Raw genomic sequence first — 14,397 nt, 5'->3', positions numbered from 1 at the left:
TCGGTTTCATCCAAGATTTCAAGCCTTCATTTAATTAGCAAAACCAGCATGGACTTGCCCCTTCCTCATCCCTGAAACAATCGGCGGCAACCTGGGGAGACTCACCATTTGGCCCCCTCAGCCAGGGAGAGGATGCACACTCACTTTCAGTTCGAACTCTTTTCCATTCTTTGACAATTCTTTTTTTAAGATTTTATTCATTTATTTGACAAAGAGAGAGAGAGATCACAAGTAGGCACAAAGGCAGGCAGAGAGAGGAGGAAGCAGGCTCCCTGCTGAGCAGAGAGCCCGATGCGGGACTCGATCTCAGGACCCTGAGATCATGACCTAAGCTGAAGGCAGAGGCTTTAACCCACTGAGCCACCCAGGCGCCCTACGTGTCTACAATTGATGAGCCTGTACCGTAGTGGTGCTTTAGGTCCCTGGCCGAAGGGCACTCGACCTTTCTAGAGCTTTTCATGTATATTCCTATCTCTTCTTCCAGCTTTTAGTAATTTACCTTTGGGATCAAGCAGGTCGGTGAAGTGCTGTTCATGAAAGCAATTCTGGGAATACCCGAAATGTCCCACCAACAGGGGACCAGATAAATAAATGCTGGCACAGTCCAGAGAAGTCACAGAGTTTGATAAAGCGCATGTCCATTTCTTAAACTAGTGGAGATTCCATACATCAGACAGATGATGGATGGACGGATGGATGGATGGATGGAGATACCTCTAATTATGAACTTTTATCCCTTTACAGAGTATGTTCCATGGGCCAGGCTTCTGCTCTTCCCTCCCTTAATTCTCACAATGACCCTGAGATGGACCCACTATGGTCTGTACCTTATAGCTGGGCCAATGGTGGCTCTGCAGGGGCCAGGGTGGAGCTGGGAAGCTCTCCTGGCTCTGCCATCCTCCCCATGCCCGGGGCGGGGGTGGGGTGCGGGGTGCCGAAAACCTGATAGGTGATTTTTCTGTGTTACATCATGCTCGTCTGTATTTTTTTTTCCATCTTCATAATCAGAATAAAGGTACCTTATTTATTAATTTATTTTTATAATCCCTTTCCTACCCTTAGGAAATGATCTGAAGTATGAAGAAATTCTATATCTGCACACAAGTACAGCAGTACCATTATAATCAGGGAAACTGGGTATGATGTAAGCATTTAATACTCAGACATGTCCCATGACCTTTAAAAACAACTGAGGAAGAATGTTTAATGCCATGGGACAATTTTGAAATAAAAGCAGATGTTCTGGGGCGCCTGGGTCGCTCAGTGGGTTAAAGCCTCTGCCTTTGCCTCAGGTTGTCATCCCGGGGTCCTGGGATCGAGCCCCACCTAGGGCTCTCTGCTCAGCAGGGAGCCTGCTTCACCCCCCCACTCTCTGCCTGCCTCTCTGCCTACTTGTGATGTCTGTCAAATAAATAAATAAAATCTTAAAAAAAAAAACAAAAAAAAAACAGATGTTCCTGCTCACAAACTCAAGAACATGAAAACATAGAGGCTACTCTGGACGCAGGAGCAGAGCTACAAACGAGCCCCAGGGTACCCCCACTGCTTCAGGGGCCTTGTTTCCTGCCTTTTTACACTTTTCTCTGTGTTCCCATGTCTACCACGATCACTCTGATAGTAACACACAGAAATCCAACAGATGCACGGAGACAGTCCTGTGGCAGGGAGGGCGGTGGGAGGCTCGGCTCCAGAGGGGCTGCTGGGCTCCCCCGCCCCAGCCCAGAGAAGGCATGCTTACCTGCTGCAGCTCCAGCTGGCCCTTCCCCTGCCGCATGATGTTGCCCTTTTCCAGCAGCTCTTTCTGGGTTTTCTCAAACTCTTCCTTCCCCTGGAGGCAAGGCACAAGGACTGGACTGAGTCAGGAGCCCCATGGGCCTGGGGGAGCGCAAGGCCCTGTCGGCAGCCACCAGGTGGCACTGCATGCCAGACCCAGGCTCGCAGCAGGAACAGCCTCCCAGGAGGGTGCGCTCCAGGCCCCTTCCACCAACTGCGGGCCCCCCCAGGTGGCCAGGCCATCCTCCCTGCCCCGGCTCCCATACCAGGAATCACATTCAAACCCTTCCCCTTGGCATACAGGGCCTGTTCATCCATTCCTGACCACTGGGCCTTGGCACCTGCTGACTCAACCTGAAATGCTCCCTACTGGGGTACTCGGCTGGCATCCGGGTCTCTGTGCTCAGAGGCCCACCTTCCCATCTCCTGGTTTTCTTTCTTTCCCAATGCCTGTAACAATCTTTGTTTTTGTTTATACTTCAAAATCCCTCTCCCCACACACAAGAGAGCTGCTTCTGTCCTGCTCACTGGAGCAGCTCAGCCCCTGCCAGTGCTCAAGGGTCGTTCTTGGCTGGCACTGCAGGGCCTCTGATGACATGGCCACGTCAGCCCAAAGGCCTGAGGCGGGTAGAGGACTGGGTCTGGGCGGGGGTTGCACCTGGCCTGGAAGGTCAGAGAGTGGGCACAGGGGCTCACTGAGGCCTACTGGGGCCCAAATTCTTCTTTTGGCCACAGGAAGACTCCGTGTGGAGGGGATCAAGGTGCCCAGGACAGGGTTAGAAAACTTAGAGACCTGAGGAGGCCAGCAGGCTTCCCCAGGAGGCTCCCCTGGGAGCCGGCACAGGGCTGGCACTTACCTGCAGGTGGACGTAGTCGTAATCCTCCATCCAGCCCCCCTCACTGTTCTCATACTGCCCATCCGGGGAGTCCTGCGAGGTGAACTTAGGGGGTGAGGGCAGGGGCCGGGACTGGATGCTGCTGGCCTTGTCGATGGGGTTGGGGTGCAGGGGGCTGCCCCCCTCTGGCCCCCCAACGGGGGCCTTGGTCCGTCTGAAGAGCAGTGAGGCATTGCCGTGCAAGAAAGAGGCCAGCTGCTTGGCATCCTCGGGCACAGCCCGCGAGCAGGCCACCAGGCGGTCCACATCTTCCGGAGTGGTCCCCGCGCCTCCACGGCCCCCCTCGAGAGCCTGCCCGTGGGCCACCAGCGTCTGGTACACGTCCTCCATCTTCTGCAGCTGCCGGCTAAGCTTAGCGTGCAGCGTGCGGTCCGACGTGTGCGCGGCATTGCCTATGGCGCCGCGGGCGAACTCCAGCAGCTCGTGGACGGCGCCCTGCACGGCGGCCACGGCGGCCCGCAGGTCCTGCCCCGTCAGCTCCTGGGGCTCGGGGGCGCAGCGCCAGCCCCCGCCGGTGCCTGCGCTGCCCGCCAGGTCCAGCAGCTGGGCGACGGTGGTGCTCACGGCCTGCTGCAGTCGCGCCAGGGCCTCCACCGCCACCTCCAGTTCCAGCGGCTCACGGCCCGGCCCAGCAGCCTCCAGGGAGGAGGCTGACTGGCTGCTGCGTGTGCTGCCGGTGCTGGAGGCTGACAGCCGCTTGGCCTCGCTCGGGGGCTCTCGCTCTGCGGGCGGCGGCACCGCATACACACTGTCGTCGGCCACGCTGCCGTCGGCCGCCTCGGCGGGGAGGAGCCGTTCACGGGGCACGTCGTAGAGGGGGCCGGGGCCGGGCCGCCGCAAGCCGGGGGGCACGTCGTAGAGGTCAGGAGCGGGCGGGGGCACATCGTACACGTCCTCGGCTGCCAGCGAGTCCGGGGGCGGCGCGGCCAGGACCAGAGGGTGGCGGGTCGGGTCGAAGGGCTTGGCCTTGGCAAAAGCGGGGGGCACGTCGTAGGTCTCCTCACGGAGCAGCGGGCCATCGGGCACGTCCTTGCTCACGGATGGAGGGACATCGTACACCTGGTGGGCAGAGGATCGGTCAAGACTGCCTATCCACCTGCCCAGATGGAGCCCCCGGGGCAGGACTGGGCCACTCATACAGATGCAGCACCCGGTGTCCTGGTTCCTACCTACACAGGTTAAGGTTAAGAACCCAACTCTGGAGCCAGCCCTGAGCTCAGAATCCCAGCTCCACCGCTTACTGGCTGTGTGACTTAAGGCAGGCGACTCAACCTCTCTGTGCCTGTCTGCTGAGCTGTTAGAGGGGAGAACCCACTTACAGGTTTGTGACCAGGATTACAGGTGTTTGTTCACTGTGCAGCTACAAACACGTGCTGAGAGGGCAGCTGTGACACCACCTCGCCCCCATCACCCCCGTGTGGTCTCTGCTGTGCACCAGGAACCTGGCTGATCTGTGTGTTGTATTTACGGTGACAACACCCTGCTTCACCCAGGACAGTGACGGTTTGTTCCTGATACTCCCTCATAATTCCTGGTCCCCGCTCACTCTCAGAAGGGTCCTGCTTTGAAGAATGAACTCTGTGGTCTCCTTGCTAATATCCTGTGTGATCCCCTCAAGAACCCATGAAAGGCCCATGAGGGGGGTCTTTGTAGAGATGAGGAAGTGGAGGCTGGAGCGCTCAGTCTGCACTTCTGTCACAGACTGAGGGGCAGAGCCGGGGCCTGCAGACGTGGGTCCCCACCCCCGGCCCACACTCTGTCACACCCAGCCCTGTATACACACCAGGCCCAGCTCCCCCCCGACTGCTTACTGCGTGGTGGGTGGACAGCGGCAGGCCTTTCTCCACACTGGGGGGCACATCGTATACATCCAGTGATGGGTCCCGGCCATTAGGACCCTTGACAGCCATGGGTGGTGTGTCGTAGACCTGAGGCAGAAAAGATGTGGTGACACAGGTGCCACTGCCAGGGCCACCGGAGGGTACAGGAAGAGCAGAACCACCACAGCACCAACCCTAGGACAACCCTGGCCGGGACAGGGGTAGCCCAGCTCCCTAAGCTGGGCTGGGCCAAGGTGCCCCCAACTCCTAGACCCAGTACCTACCTCTTGGCCATACTGGCTGGGCAGCAGCCCCCGAGCAGGGGGCACGTCGTAGATGTCCTGGGGCCCTGGGGCCAGCAGGTGGCGGGGGATGTCGTACTCGTCCTGCTCTGGCTGGGAGGCCTCAAACACATAGCCCTGGCCCACACGGGTGGGCACCACCACCTGTGGGCAAGAGCCATCTGTCACCAACCTGTCACCACCAGCCTAGAAACCATCTTCCAGGACCCACCGTCAGGTCCCCAGAGAGAGTCTACGCAACAGGGGCGGTCTCCGAGGGTGGCCTTGGAGGCCAGTGAGAGACAAGGGCGTTCTCATCCTCTGTGTTCTTTACCCTTTCCTCGATGTGATACAGCATCTGGAGAGCACACGAACCCCCAGGGTTTGTCCAGAGTCGTCTGGTTCTAGCCAGGAAATGACAGTAGTCTACAGCTGGATGACCTGGGAAGTCCCAGAGGAGGGTCTGCCCTGGACTGAGATGGCCCTGCCTGATGTCACCTCCTAGCTGCCCCTTCCCAACTTGGGGGGACAAACAGAGACGATGGTGCCAGGCTGTGCCAGCTAGAGGTAGCCTGCAGGAGGTCCCAATGGCTGGGGCGTGGTGCCTCCAGAAGCTGGTGCCCCTGCCCTCAGCCACTGAGCACATCCTGGGAAGACTCCTGAAGGGAGGCCCACCAAGGACTCCCACTCAGGGCCGTTCTTGGGCCCTGCTGGAAAGCTGGGCGTGGGCGTGAGGGAGGGGTCAAGACTAGAGCCAAGAACCCTGCACTCCCCAGCATACCACACCCAGAGGGCCACCCAGACCATCTCTAACCCAACAAGGGTAAGACCTAAGTCAGGGGACGCTGGCTCTGAGAAGGGGCCGACACATTCCCCTCTCTGGTGCCCTTCCCTGGCCTGGCATCCAAGACAGCAAGCTGCCGGAAGTGACCCACGACAGTCTCTTCTTTCCAGGCACGCATCCTGGCCCTGCAGGGGCCGGGCCGAAGTGGGGTCTGGGAGCCACCGCCCAGTGGGAGGGGCTGGCAGGATCTAACCCAGCGCAGGGCAGGGCACGCCTCCCCCACAAGGCTCCCTGCCCAAGCGCTCTGGGACAGAAAGGCCTTTTGTTCCCTAGTCAAAGGGGATGTCTGGAACAGAGTTGACTCAGGACCTCCCCACACATCCCTGGGGGCAGCAGGGCTGGCCCTCGGGCTCGGTGCTCCCACAACCCGGCATCCCGGGCCTGCAGCGGGCCCCACGGCACTGACAGCGGGCCCCGCACACCCGTGTCCTGTGGATCTGCAGGCACTGGTTACTCCGAGAGCAGCAGAGCACCCCAGGCCTGGGGTATGGGCACTTTTCTGCACAGCCCCGGGCTTGGCACGGCCTCCGCTGATGAGGCCTGTGCCCTCCTCTCAGGCAGCCCGGCAGACAGTCAGCTGCTGGGGGGAGTGCCGGGGGGGGGGCATTCCCCGCCCACCACACCCCACCCCCAGCGTGTCTGGGAGTGGAGCTGGCGGCCCTCCCCAGACTCATCTCCCTCCTGGAGCCCCAGACTGGAGTCTCCTCCAGAGCTATTTTTAGCCACTAGAACCTGCCAACAACAGGACAGGCGGGGCAGGCGGGGGCTAGTGGGACGTGGCCGGTTGGCAGAGCTTTGGGGTGAGACCTGAGGCGTCTCCAGGCCCCGCAGACAGCAGATGCCCCACGAAGAGCCCCCACAGTGCGTCTCGAAGACAGAGCCAGTGGGGAGCACCGGCGGAGGGGCTCTGGGGCCGGACCCTGGGCCTGGGCCGTCGGCAGCCTGCCATCCACTGCTGCGCCGAGCCGTGACAGGAAGCAGCTGGATGGGCCAGCAAGTGCTCTCCATCAGAAGGAAGCGGGAAGGCAGCCCCCGGTGAGGAAAAGCTTGTCAGAGAAACCTACTCTCCGGAGAGCTGCTGAGCCCGCTAATCACAGGCTGCCCCACTCTGCACCTGAGGCCCCATGAGCAGGCCCCCGAGATCCCCGGGGGCTGGGTGACACAGCCAGAGCCTGGGAGGACACACAGAACTCCTGACCGAAGGCCCTCAAGCTCCCACACAGACACATCTCAACAGAGAGAGAACACACACACACACGAGACCCAAGCTGGGCTGGCTGTATGCAGAGAGCAGGGGTGAGCCCAGAGACCCCACTGGGAAAGGCCACACACTCTGCCACCTTCTACCTGGGCCGGCCGGCCCCCTCCAGGCTGCTCAGCTACTGGTCTCCCCCTTTCTGCAGAGTGGACGTGACCCCATGTGACCCAGAATGGCTCCGGCTCTGGCCCACTCCCCTCTAGAAGCCTCGGCATGTTCCTCTGGAGCACTGCTGGAGTGCTATGGGACCGAGTAGGTGACAATCTAACCTCTCACCCAGACTGAGGGACGTGCTGGACACGGGTCGCTTCCAAGCTCCTGGACTCCCAGGAGGTACAGGACTGAGCTCAGCTGTGTCTGTCCAGGCGCCTGACCCAGCACCACAGCTGTCCCCTCGGCACAGCTGCGGCCCCTAACCCAGAGGCACTCCCCCACAAGCGACCTCACAAAACACGTCCCTCTCTGGGGGCCCCATCTGCTTCTGCCGTCAGCGTCCCTCTGGCTACGCCCCAGCCTGGAAGGTGCTAATGCAGTGGTGTGGGGGTGCCCTCTCCCCAGCCACACATGCCACTGGGCCCCAGGCTCCTGGCATCTGACCCTTCCCCTCCTGGCCAGCAGCATCACTCGCCCCGGGCTTCCTGGGGGGCAGGACCTCCCACCCCACCCACTGTCCTGGCAGGGTCCCTCCTCACCCAACCTCACCTCTACCCCCCGAACTAAGAGCCTGTGTTTCCCAGACTTCTGAGGAGCAGCACAAGGTTTACGAACGCACAACCCGGAAATGTGGACGAAGAGGCCTGTACCGAGACACTTACTGCCTCGCTGTAATCCAGACCCGTGCGATCAGAAACCTCCTGGAGCTGGCCCTAAGGGGAGGGGCAACACAACAAATCTGAGGTGCCCATTACAATCACCTTAAGGACCCAAGAAAATGCTTCTGCCACCTGTGGGACTTACAGTCTCAAAAATGCAAAAGTCTGCATACAAATCTGTTTAAGACATAAAAAATATGCAAAGATAAAATGTGCCCAAATTTCCACTGATCACCTCTTGACTGGGCAATCTCCTCTCCAGGCTTTTTCTTTTCTTTATAAGACTTAATTTACTGATTTGAGAGAGCTAGAAACAGAGTACGAGCAGGACGCAAGGGGAGAGGGAGAAGCAGACTCTGCACTGAGCAGGGAGCCCAACACAGGGCTCGATCCCAGGACCCTGGGATCAGGACCTGAGCCAAGGGCAGACACTTAATCAACTGAGCTACCAGGTGCCCGTCTCCAGACTTTTTCTAGAGTATATGTTTTCTAAGACAAATGAGCACTGCTTTCATGATCAGAACATAAAAGCAGAAGCTCTCAAGGCTGCCTAGACCAGGAAAAACAAGGCTTCGCAGGGGAGGACAACCCGCCAGGCCAGGGCCCTCAGGACACAGTCCCGAGCAGCACCACCGCTGGGCCCAGCCAGCTGAGCCCAGATGTCACCTGAGAGCCAGAGCCTCACCTGGGAGGGTCACAGAACCCACAGCCAAATTGTGGGCTCAGGTCCACAGCCCAGCACATGCTCCCACTGCTGTTTCCTGGCCCACGGGCTTCCAGTGCTTGGAAGGACTAGGGCGCCAGGACCAGCCTGTCGGTTTAGGGAGGAAAGTGGGAAAGGGATAGGGCATGCCCCCCGGGGTGTGAGTGAAGCGTGGAGTGTGTGTGTGTGTGACTGAGTGTGAGTGTGCAGGGGATGGACTCTGGCCTGTCCTGAGGCTCTCCAGCTGGGCACTGCTCTCTGGGTCTCCCCATGGGGTAGGTGTTTCCCAGGCAGGGCTCTGCTTCTCTCCCTAAAGCCACCTTGGGAATGGCCTATCTGGGCTCTTCCAGTCCAGCGTGGGGTGCTTCTGCCACTGGCCAGGCTCTTGCCAGGCAGCTGAAGGAGCAAGCAGGGCAGGAGGTGTGAGCTAGTGACCCTGGTGACCAGGGTCCAGGCGCCTCCTCTTAGCCAGTCAGCCTGATCCCTGGCCGAGTCTCCCGGTCGCCATGCTGTGCCCCAAGGGCAGGCGCCCCCATTAGCCCTGGACACACCCTGAGAATAGAGGCTCAGGGCCATGGGGGGAGCAACCACTCAGCCACTGTCTCTTTGGGCATGGTGGCTCGAGAGGAGACATGGCACAAACACGAGGCCCGGTCTGGGTGGCAGGGAGTGGATGCTCCGAGTTCAGCAGCTTCTCCCACGGGCCAGCTACTGCCCCAGAACCTGGCCTCTCCCGCCAGGGCTTCTGGGGCATGCTGGCTGCTGGGGTCTCCCCTCTGCAGAGGGCTGAGCTGGGCAGCGGGGCTGGGCGGGCTGAGGGCCCTCCCTGCTGGCACAGGCTGGGTTTCTCAAGGTCCTCCTGGCTGAGCTGGAATGAAGAACAGCCATGGAGGGGACAGGGAGAGCGGGTGTGGCAACCCGGTCCTCCAAAGTATATGGGACGCCTCCTCTGCTTCTGGGCTCCCAGAAATTCCACTCCCCAAATCTTCAAGGGACGTGGGCACGGAAAGACACAGGCCAAAGGCAAAAAGAGGCTGCTCCTGTCTTGGCCGAGAGTGGGCTAGGGGCTCCCTCTTCGGTCAGTCTCTTTCTCACACGCGGATGGACTTGGGGGTACAATGCACAGGCAGGCCGGTGTGGAGCCAAGGGTGCTGCCCCCAGGGCCCTGTCCCCCGGCCCAGCATCCCCTGGCAACAGCCCACACGGTGTCCTCTGAGAGGCCCTCCTCCGGCAATCCCACCGGCAGTGTCCTCCCCACGGCCTGGGCGCCTGTGGAGCCAGGAACGGCCGGAAGATGCGTTCCACGCCCACCCAAGGAGCGGACACGCACACCCAGAGGACTCACGGGAGCCCCTGGGCACAAGGCGGCCGGCCTCTCCGCTCCGTGTGCCTCCCTCCCCTGCTGGCTGGGACGCCGACACGCTGGCTGGAGCTCACGAGGCAGCCATCCGGGCCCGGGAGATGCAAGCCCCGGGCCGAGGACGGCGGCGTTAACAAGACGGACTGGGGTGGGGGGTGCCGAGACCCGTGGAGGTGCTTCCTCAGCCAAATGGTGACACGTGAGAAAGCTAAGTCTCTGACTCCATCTACTCCTAGGGATTTTCGGCCGTGCCTGCCCAACCGCCACACTGAGCTCCTTCCTTCCAGTGCTGCCCCCAGGGACCCCTTGCTCTCCTGGTGCCCCCCACCCCACTGGGCCCTGCACCCTGCCCTCTGTGAGCCGAATAACATCACTAGAACATGGAGTAGGCAACCGCCCGCCGTCAGGCAGGGGTCTGGTTGTTCTGGAGCATCAAGCCCCCCGCTGGGCTGGCCGACGCGCACGTACACACACACACACGTACACACACACACACACACACACACACACACACCCACCCACACACCCACCGCTGCTTAGGGTTCATGTGCCCAGTCCTGCCGGCCCACCCCTTCCGGACTTCCAGGCCTTTGACAGACACTGCATCTTTTGCTGGGGACACCCTCCCACTGGGGTCTGTCTGCTGAAGGTCACCTCACAGTCCAAGGCCAGCTGGGATCTCTTCTCTGGGAGCTGCCTGTCCATCTTCAGTAGCCAGATAACACAGTCCCCAAACACTCACCTCCTGTCCCCGCCCAGACCAAACATGCAGCTGTTGCTGGAGCCCTCGAGACCCCAAGGGTCTGGCCTGGGCCCAGAAACCAAAGCCTGGGGGTGGACTGCCCGCTCAGGCCAATACAGCCTTACCTTTGCTGGTGGCTTCGACCCCTCCCAGTTGCGCGTGTCCATGGATGGGGGAACCTGGTAGATGTCATGCCCTATCCCAGCAGCAGGTGGCACCTGGTAAATGTCCTGGGCGGGGCTGCCAGGCCCTGGGGGCACCTGGTAAAGGTCGGGGGCTGGGCTGGGAAAAGGGTGATGGGGCATTTGCTTTGAGAACGTCGATGTCTGCTTCGCTGGGGGGGACTGGAACTGTGGGCTGGGCCCAGGCGCTTGGTAGAGGCCTTGCTGAGTCTTGCTGGGGGTGGGCACCAGGTAGACGCTATCGGGCTGGGGCTGGTATGCGGCAGGAAGCATGGGCGTGTACTGGGCAGCCGGGGTGTGGAGGCCAGGCTGGGGGTGGGCCGCAGGGGCAGGTGGGCCAGGTCCGGGTCCCGCCGGCTTCTTGTCATGCATGCCCACCAGGATCTTCAGGCGGTTTCCAGGCACAATGCCTTGGCGCCCATGCAGTGAGCAGAGCCACCAGCCATCCAGGCCCTGTGTGTCCCGCTCCAGCACGGTCATGATGTCGCCCTTGCGGAAGGAGAGCTCATCTGGGGACTCGGCCACGTTGTCATAGAGGGCTTTGGCCAGCACGTTCTGGGGAGAGAGGACACAGGGGTGCATGAGGATGGATGCCAGGGGCTCGGCGGACCGCCCAGCTGCCACCCGAGGCAGCTCATCTTGGCACTGAGAAAGGATGGTCTGAGGAGATTCTGGGGCCTCTGCCCCTCCTGCTTCCAGCAGAGACGCCCAGCTGATCCCAGCGTCTCTCAAATAAGCCTGGACACTACCTCAGACTCCTCCAGAATGCAGCTGCGTTCTACACTCCAGGGATGGCACTCCACACACTCCTGGAAACCACTCCAAAGTGGTTTAGCGGCGCTACAACCTGCACCAACGCTGAGGAGGACAGCGAGAGTGAGAACGCTGACCAGCAGGTGCTGGGAAGAAAACAGGACGCACACCCTCCCTGCTCCAACCCCCGGGGCCTGCGGGCCCGCCAGCCAAGAGGAAAACACTGGAGTGTGGGGAGGGGACCTGCCAGGACAAAGTCGTCATCATCTGCAGACCACATGACCAGCTCCGTAATAATGCCAACAAACCAGGACCAGCAACTGATGAGAGAGAAATACAGAAAAGCCTGCACCACCACCACCACCAGCTACTCGTTACTTAGGAATTAATCAAGCAAAGACAGCAGGAGACCTCAGGGCAAAAAGTGTGGACGTTCTGCCAAGAGGCTCAAGGAAAAACCTGAATAAAAGAGAAAACACACCAAGTTCACGGTGGGATGACTAAGCACTATGAAAGGCCAATTTGCCTCAGCTTACTTAATAAGTTACAATTGTAACAAAAATGTCAGTTTTCTTTTCTTTTCTTTTTTTTTTTAAAGGAATTTAACCAAAGAAAAAGAATCCTTCTAGAATTAACGGAGAAAGAGAGGTCCTTGAATAAGCAGGTCAGTTCTGAAAATGAAATGCAACGGAGCACACTCTTTTTGGAGTATGAGGACGTGCCAGGACTTTGGTTCAGCGAGCTCGCTGGGGACCAGTGCCCCAGGACAGGGCTGGCTGACAGCCCGGCGGCAGAAGCCCCGCATGCAACCCTTCATGGCAGCACCCCAGGGCAGAGGGCAGGCCAGGGCTGTTTCACAGGTGGTATTAGGAAACTCATTCATCGGAGGAAGAAAAATCAATTCGCACACTCGCCTCAAGTTATAAACAAAGAACAATTCAAGACCCACGAGTCAAAGACACAACTCTAACAAAAAAAAAAACTGCAGAGAATATCTTTATGACCTTGACGTGGGAAAAAATTATGACATACAACTCTAAAAACAAAGACCGCAAAAGCACAAAACATAAGGTTAACAATGAGGTCAAACAGATCCAACCTCACCAAAGCGGAATGGTTTCCACCAGGGGGAGGCGGGTAACCCAAAGCTGATGGGGTAACAGGTCACCAAACGATGAGAGAGGGATGAATCTAGAATCTGCAGCATTCTACATATCAGCATCTACATATCAGCAAGGCAAAGACAAGAGAGGCACCAATGGAAAACCAACAAGGTACAAACAGCGCGTTGTCTGGAGGGAAACGGCTGGCTAAGAGCACCACGGAGGCTGCGCAGGGTCCCAGCCGGCATGTGAGGACACATCTGCCACTCTGCTCTGGGCTCCAGCAGGTGTCCAGGTATCCGGGGAGGGAGGCCAGCCACACCCCCCTGAGTTAGAGTAGCAAGCCCACAACCCTTTATGTAAACATTATAAACGTCCATGAAACACTCTACGTATTTTGCAGGGCTGCAGACACATGACACCGGCATGTATGCTTCTGGAAAAGGGACAGGCAACAGGAATCAATGAGGAAGATACGGCAAAACAAGAAAGGGGTCTCATACAGACAGCGGATGACCGAAGAAAAGCAGTACCCTCCCCTGGCCCTACTTTTTACCCTGTCATTCTCCTGCTAATTCTCCCAGCCACCCAAGAAGCAGGCGCTGCTGAGGGGCTCTCTTAGTCAGCAAACCCTCCTGGAGAGGGACAGGAGCTGCACATGGCCCGGGCACAGAGAGGTCGCATTGCTAAGCAGCCTGTGTGGGACCTGGGGAGGGCCTTGGGGGTGATGGGGTAGAGGCAGGAGGACCCCAGCACCTGCAGACACCAAGCTGGCAGGCCCAGAACCCCGCTGGCTCCTGTGTTCTCCGTCCTCAGTCTCTGCCCTGCCGCTCCCCTCCGGCAGGTGCCAGGATCAGGGTGGACCCAGAGATTTCAGAAGGTCCCAGAAGGGGGTAGGAATGAAGGGGGCACCTGGCTGACAGGAGGCCAAGGGCTGCTTGGGCCTCCCAGGGAGGGGACAAATCGGGATCAGCTGGGAATCCATTTCTCCAGAGCCACTCAGAGTCTCCAGACCCAGAAAGAGCCAGATGCTGGGGGCCAGGCTGGGGGTAGAAGTCAGCCCAGGTGGGCAGATCACAGAGAGCACAGAAGCGGGTTCACTCCGGCACCGTGGCTAGCACCGGGGCAAAGGTGCTCGAAACTGCTGGGTGTTGCAACACTGCCCACATCACGATTGTGATGGTCACAGACGCACGGAAGCATTAACTACACGGTCACAAAATGTCACCTGAACTTAAAAAAAATGGAGAAAGGGTAAGAATAACAGTGTGAATGTTTGGGACAATGGGGGATGCTTTCTCTTCCTGTTTTTCAGAATTTCTCAGTTTGTATTTAATGAGCATTTCTTGGCTTGGGCTTTGAAAAAACACACATCCTGAGAAAGAACAGCGGACTACCTCCCCGGCTCCAAGGCAGGATGGGACAGAGGCGGCCGAAGCGGGTCCAGAGGCCACAGCCCCAGGAGGAGCAGGCAGGGGCAAGGGCCATCCTGCAGCACTTGGGGCCCATGGGCCCCATCCCCAGGCTGCCTGCAAGAAAAGCAAGTTTCCCAAATATGGTCTGCAGCCTGCCTTGGGGAATCACATCCCGTCAGGGGGCGGGACACCGGGCCCACCCTCCTCCCCCTGTGACCCCAGAAAACAGAGCCACCCCACTGGGTCCCCCCCAGCCCCTGCCCTGGTGACCACAGGAAGTGCCAGCAGAGTGAGTCACAGGAAAATTCCCCTCTAGCCCAGTCAGAGGGGGCGGGGTGCAGACGGAAGGGACTGCCCCTCAGAGGCCCCTCACCTCTCAGGAGGGCAGCTCAGGGAAGGCTGGCAGCGGGGTCTCGGCCAGACCCCCCCAGGCAGTGCCGGCTGCTCAGGAAAGC

At 59.4% G+C, this 14,397-nt stretch overlaps 1 protein-coding gene across 1 annotated transcript in view; it reads right to left on the bottom strand.

Moving 5' to 3' along the window:
- The window catches only part of BCAR1 (BCAR1 scaffold protein, Cas family member), a 37,417-nt gene that overhangs the window by 4,617 nt on the left and 18,403 nt on the right, over positions 1-14,397 (bottom strand). The window contains 5 exon segments of the mRNA XM_082712213.1: positions 1,739-1,828; positions 2,631-3,728; positions 4,481-4,597; positions 4,774-4,935; positions 10,615-11,226. Coding sequence (XP_082568339.1) covers positions 1,739-1,828; positions 2,631-3,728; positions 4,481-4,597; positions 4,774-4,935; positions 10,615-11,226 — 2,079 coding nt within the window.

Source organism: Mustela nivalis (genome assembly GCF_964662115.1).
Source record: "Mustela nivalis genome assembly, chromosome: 18".
Lineage (NCBI taxonomy): Eukaryota > Metazoa > Chordata > Mammalia > Carnivora > Mustelidae > Mustela > Mustela nivalis.
The sequence above is the reverse complement of the archived record's forward strand: the minus strand, read 5'-3'. Positions and strand labels throughout refer to the sequence as shown.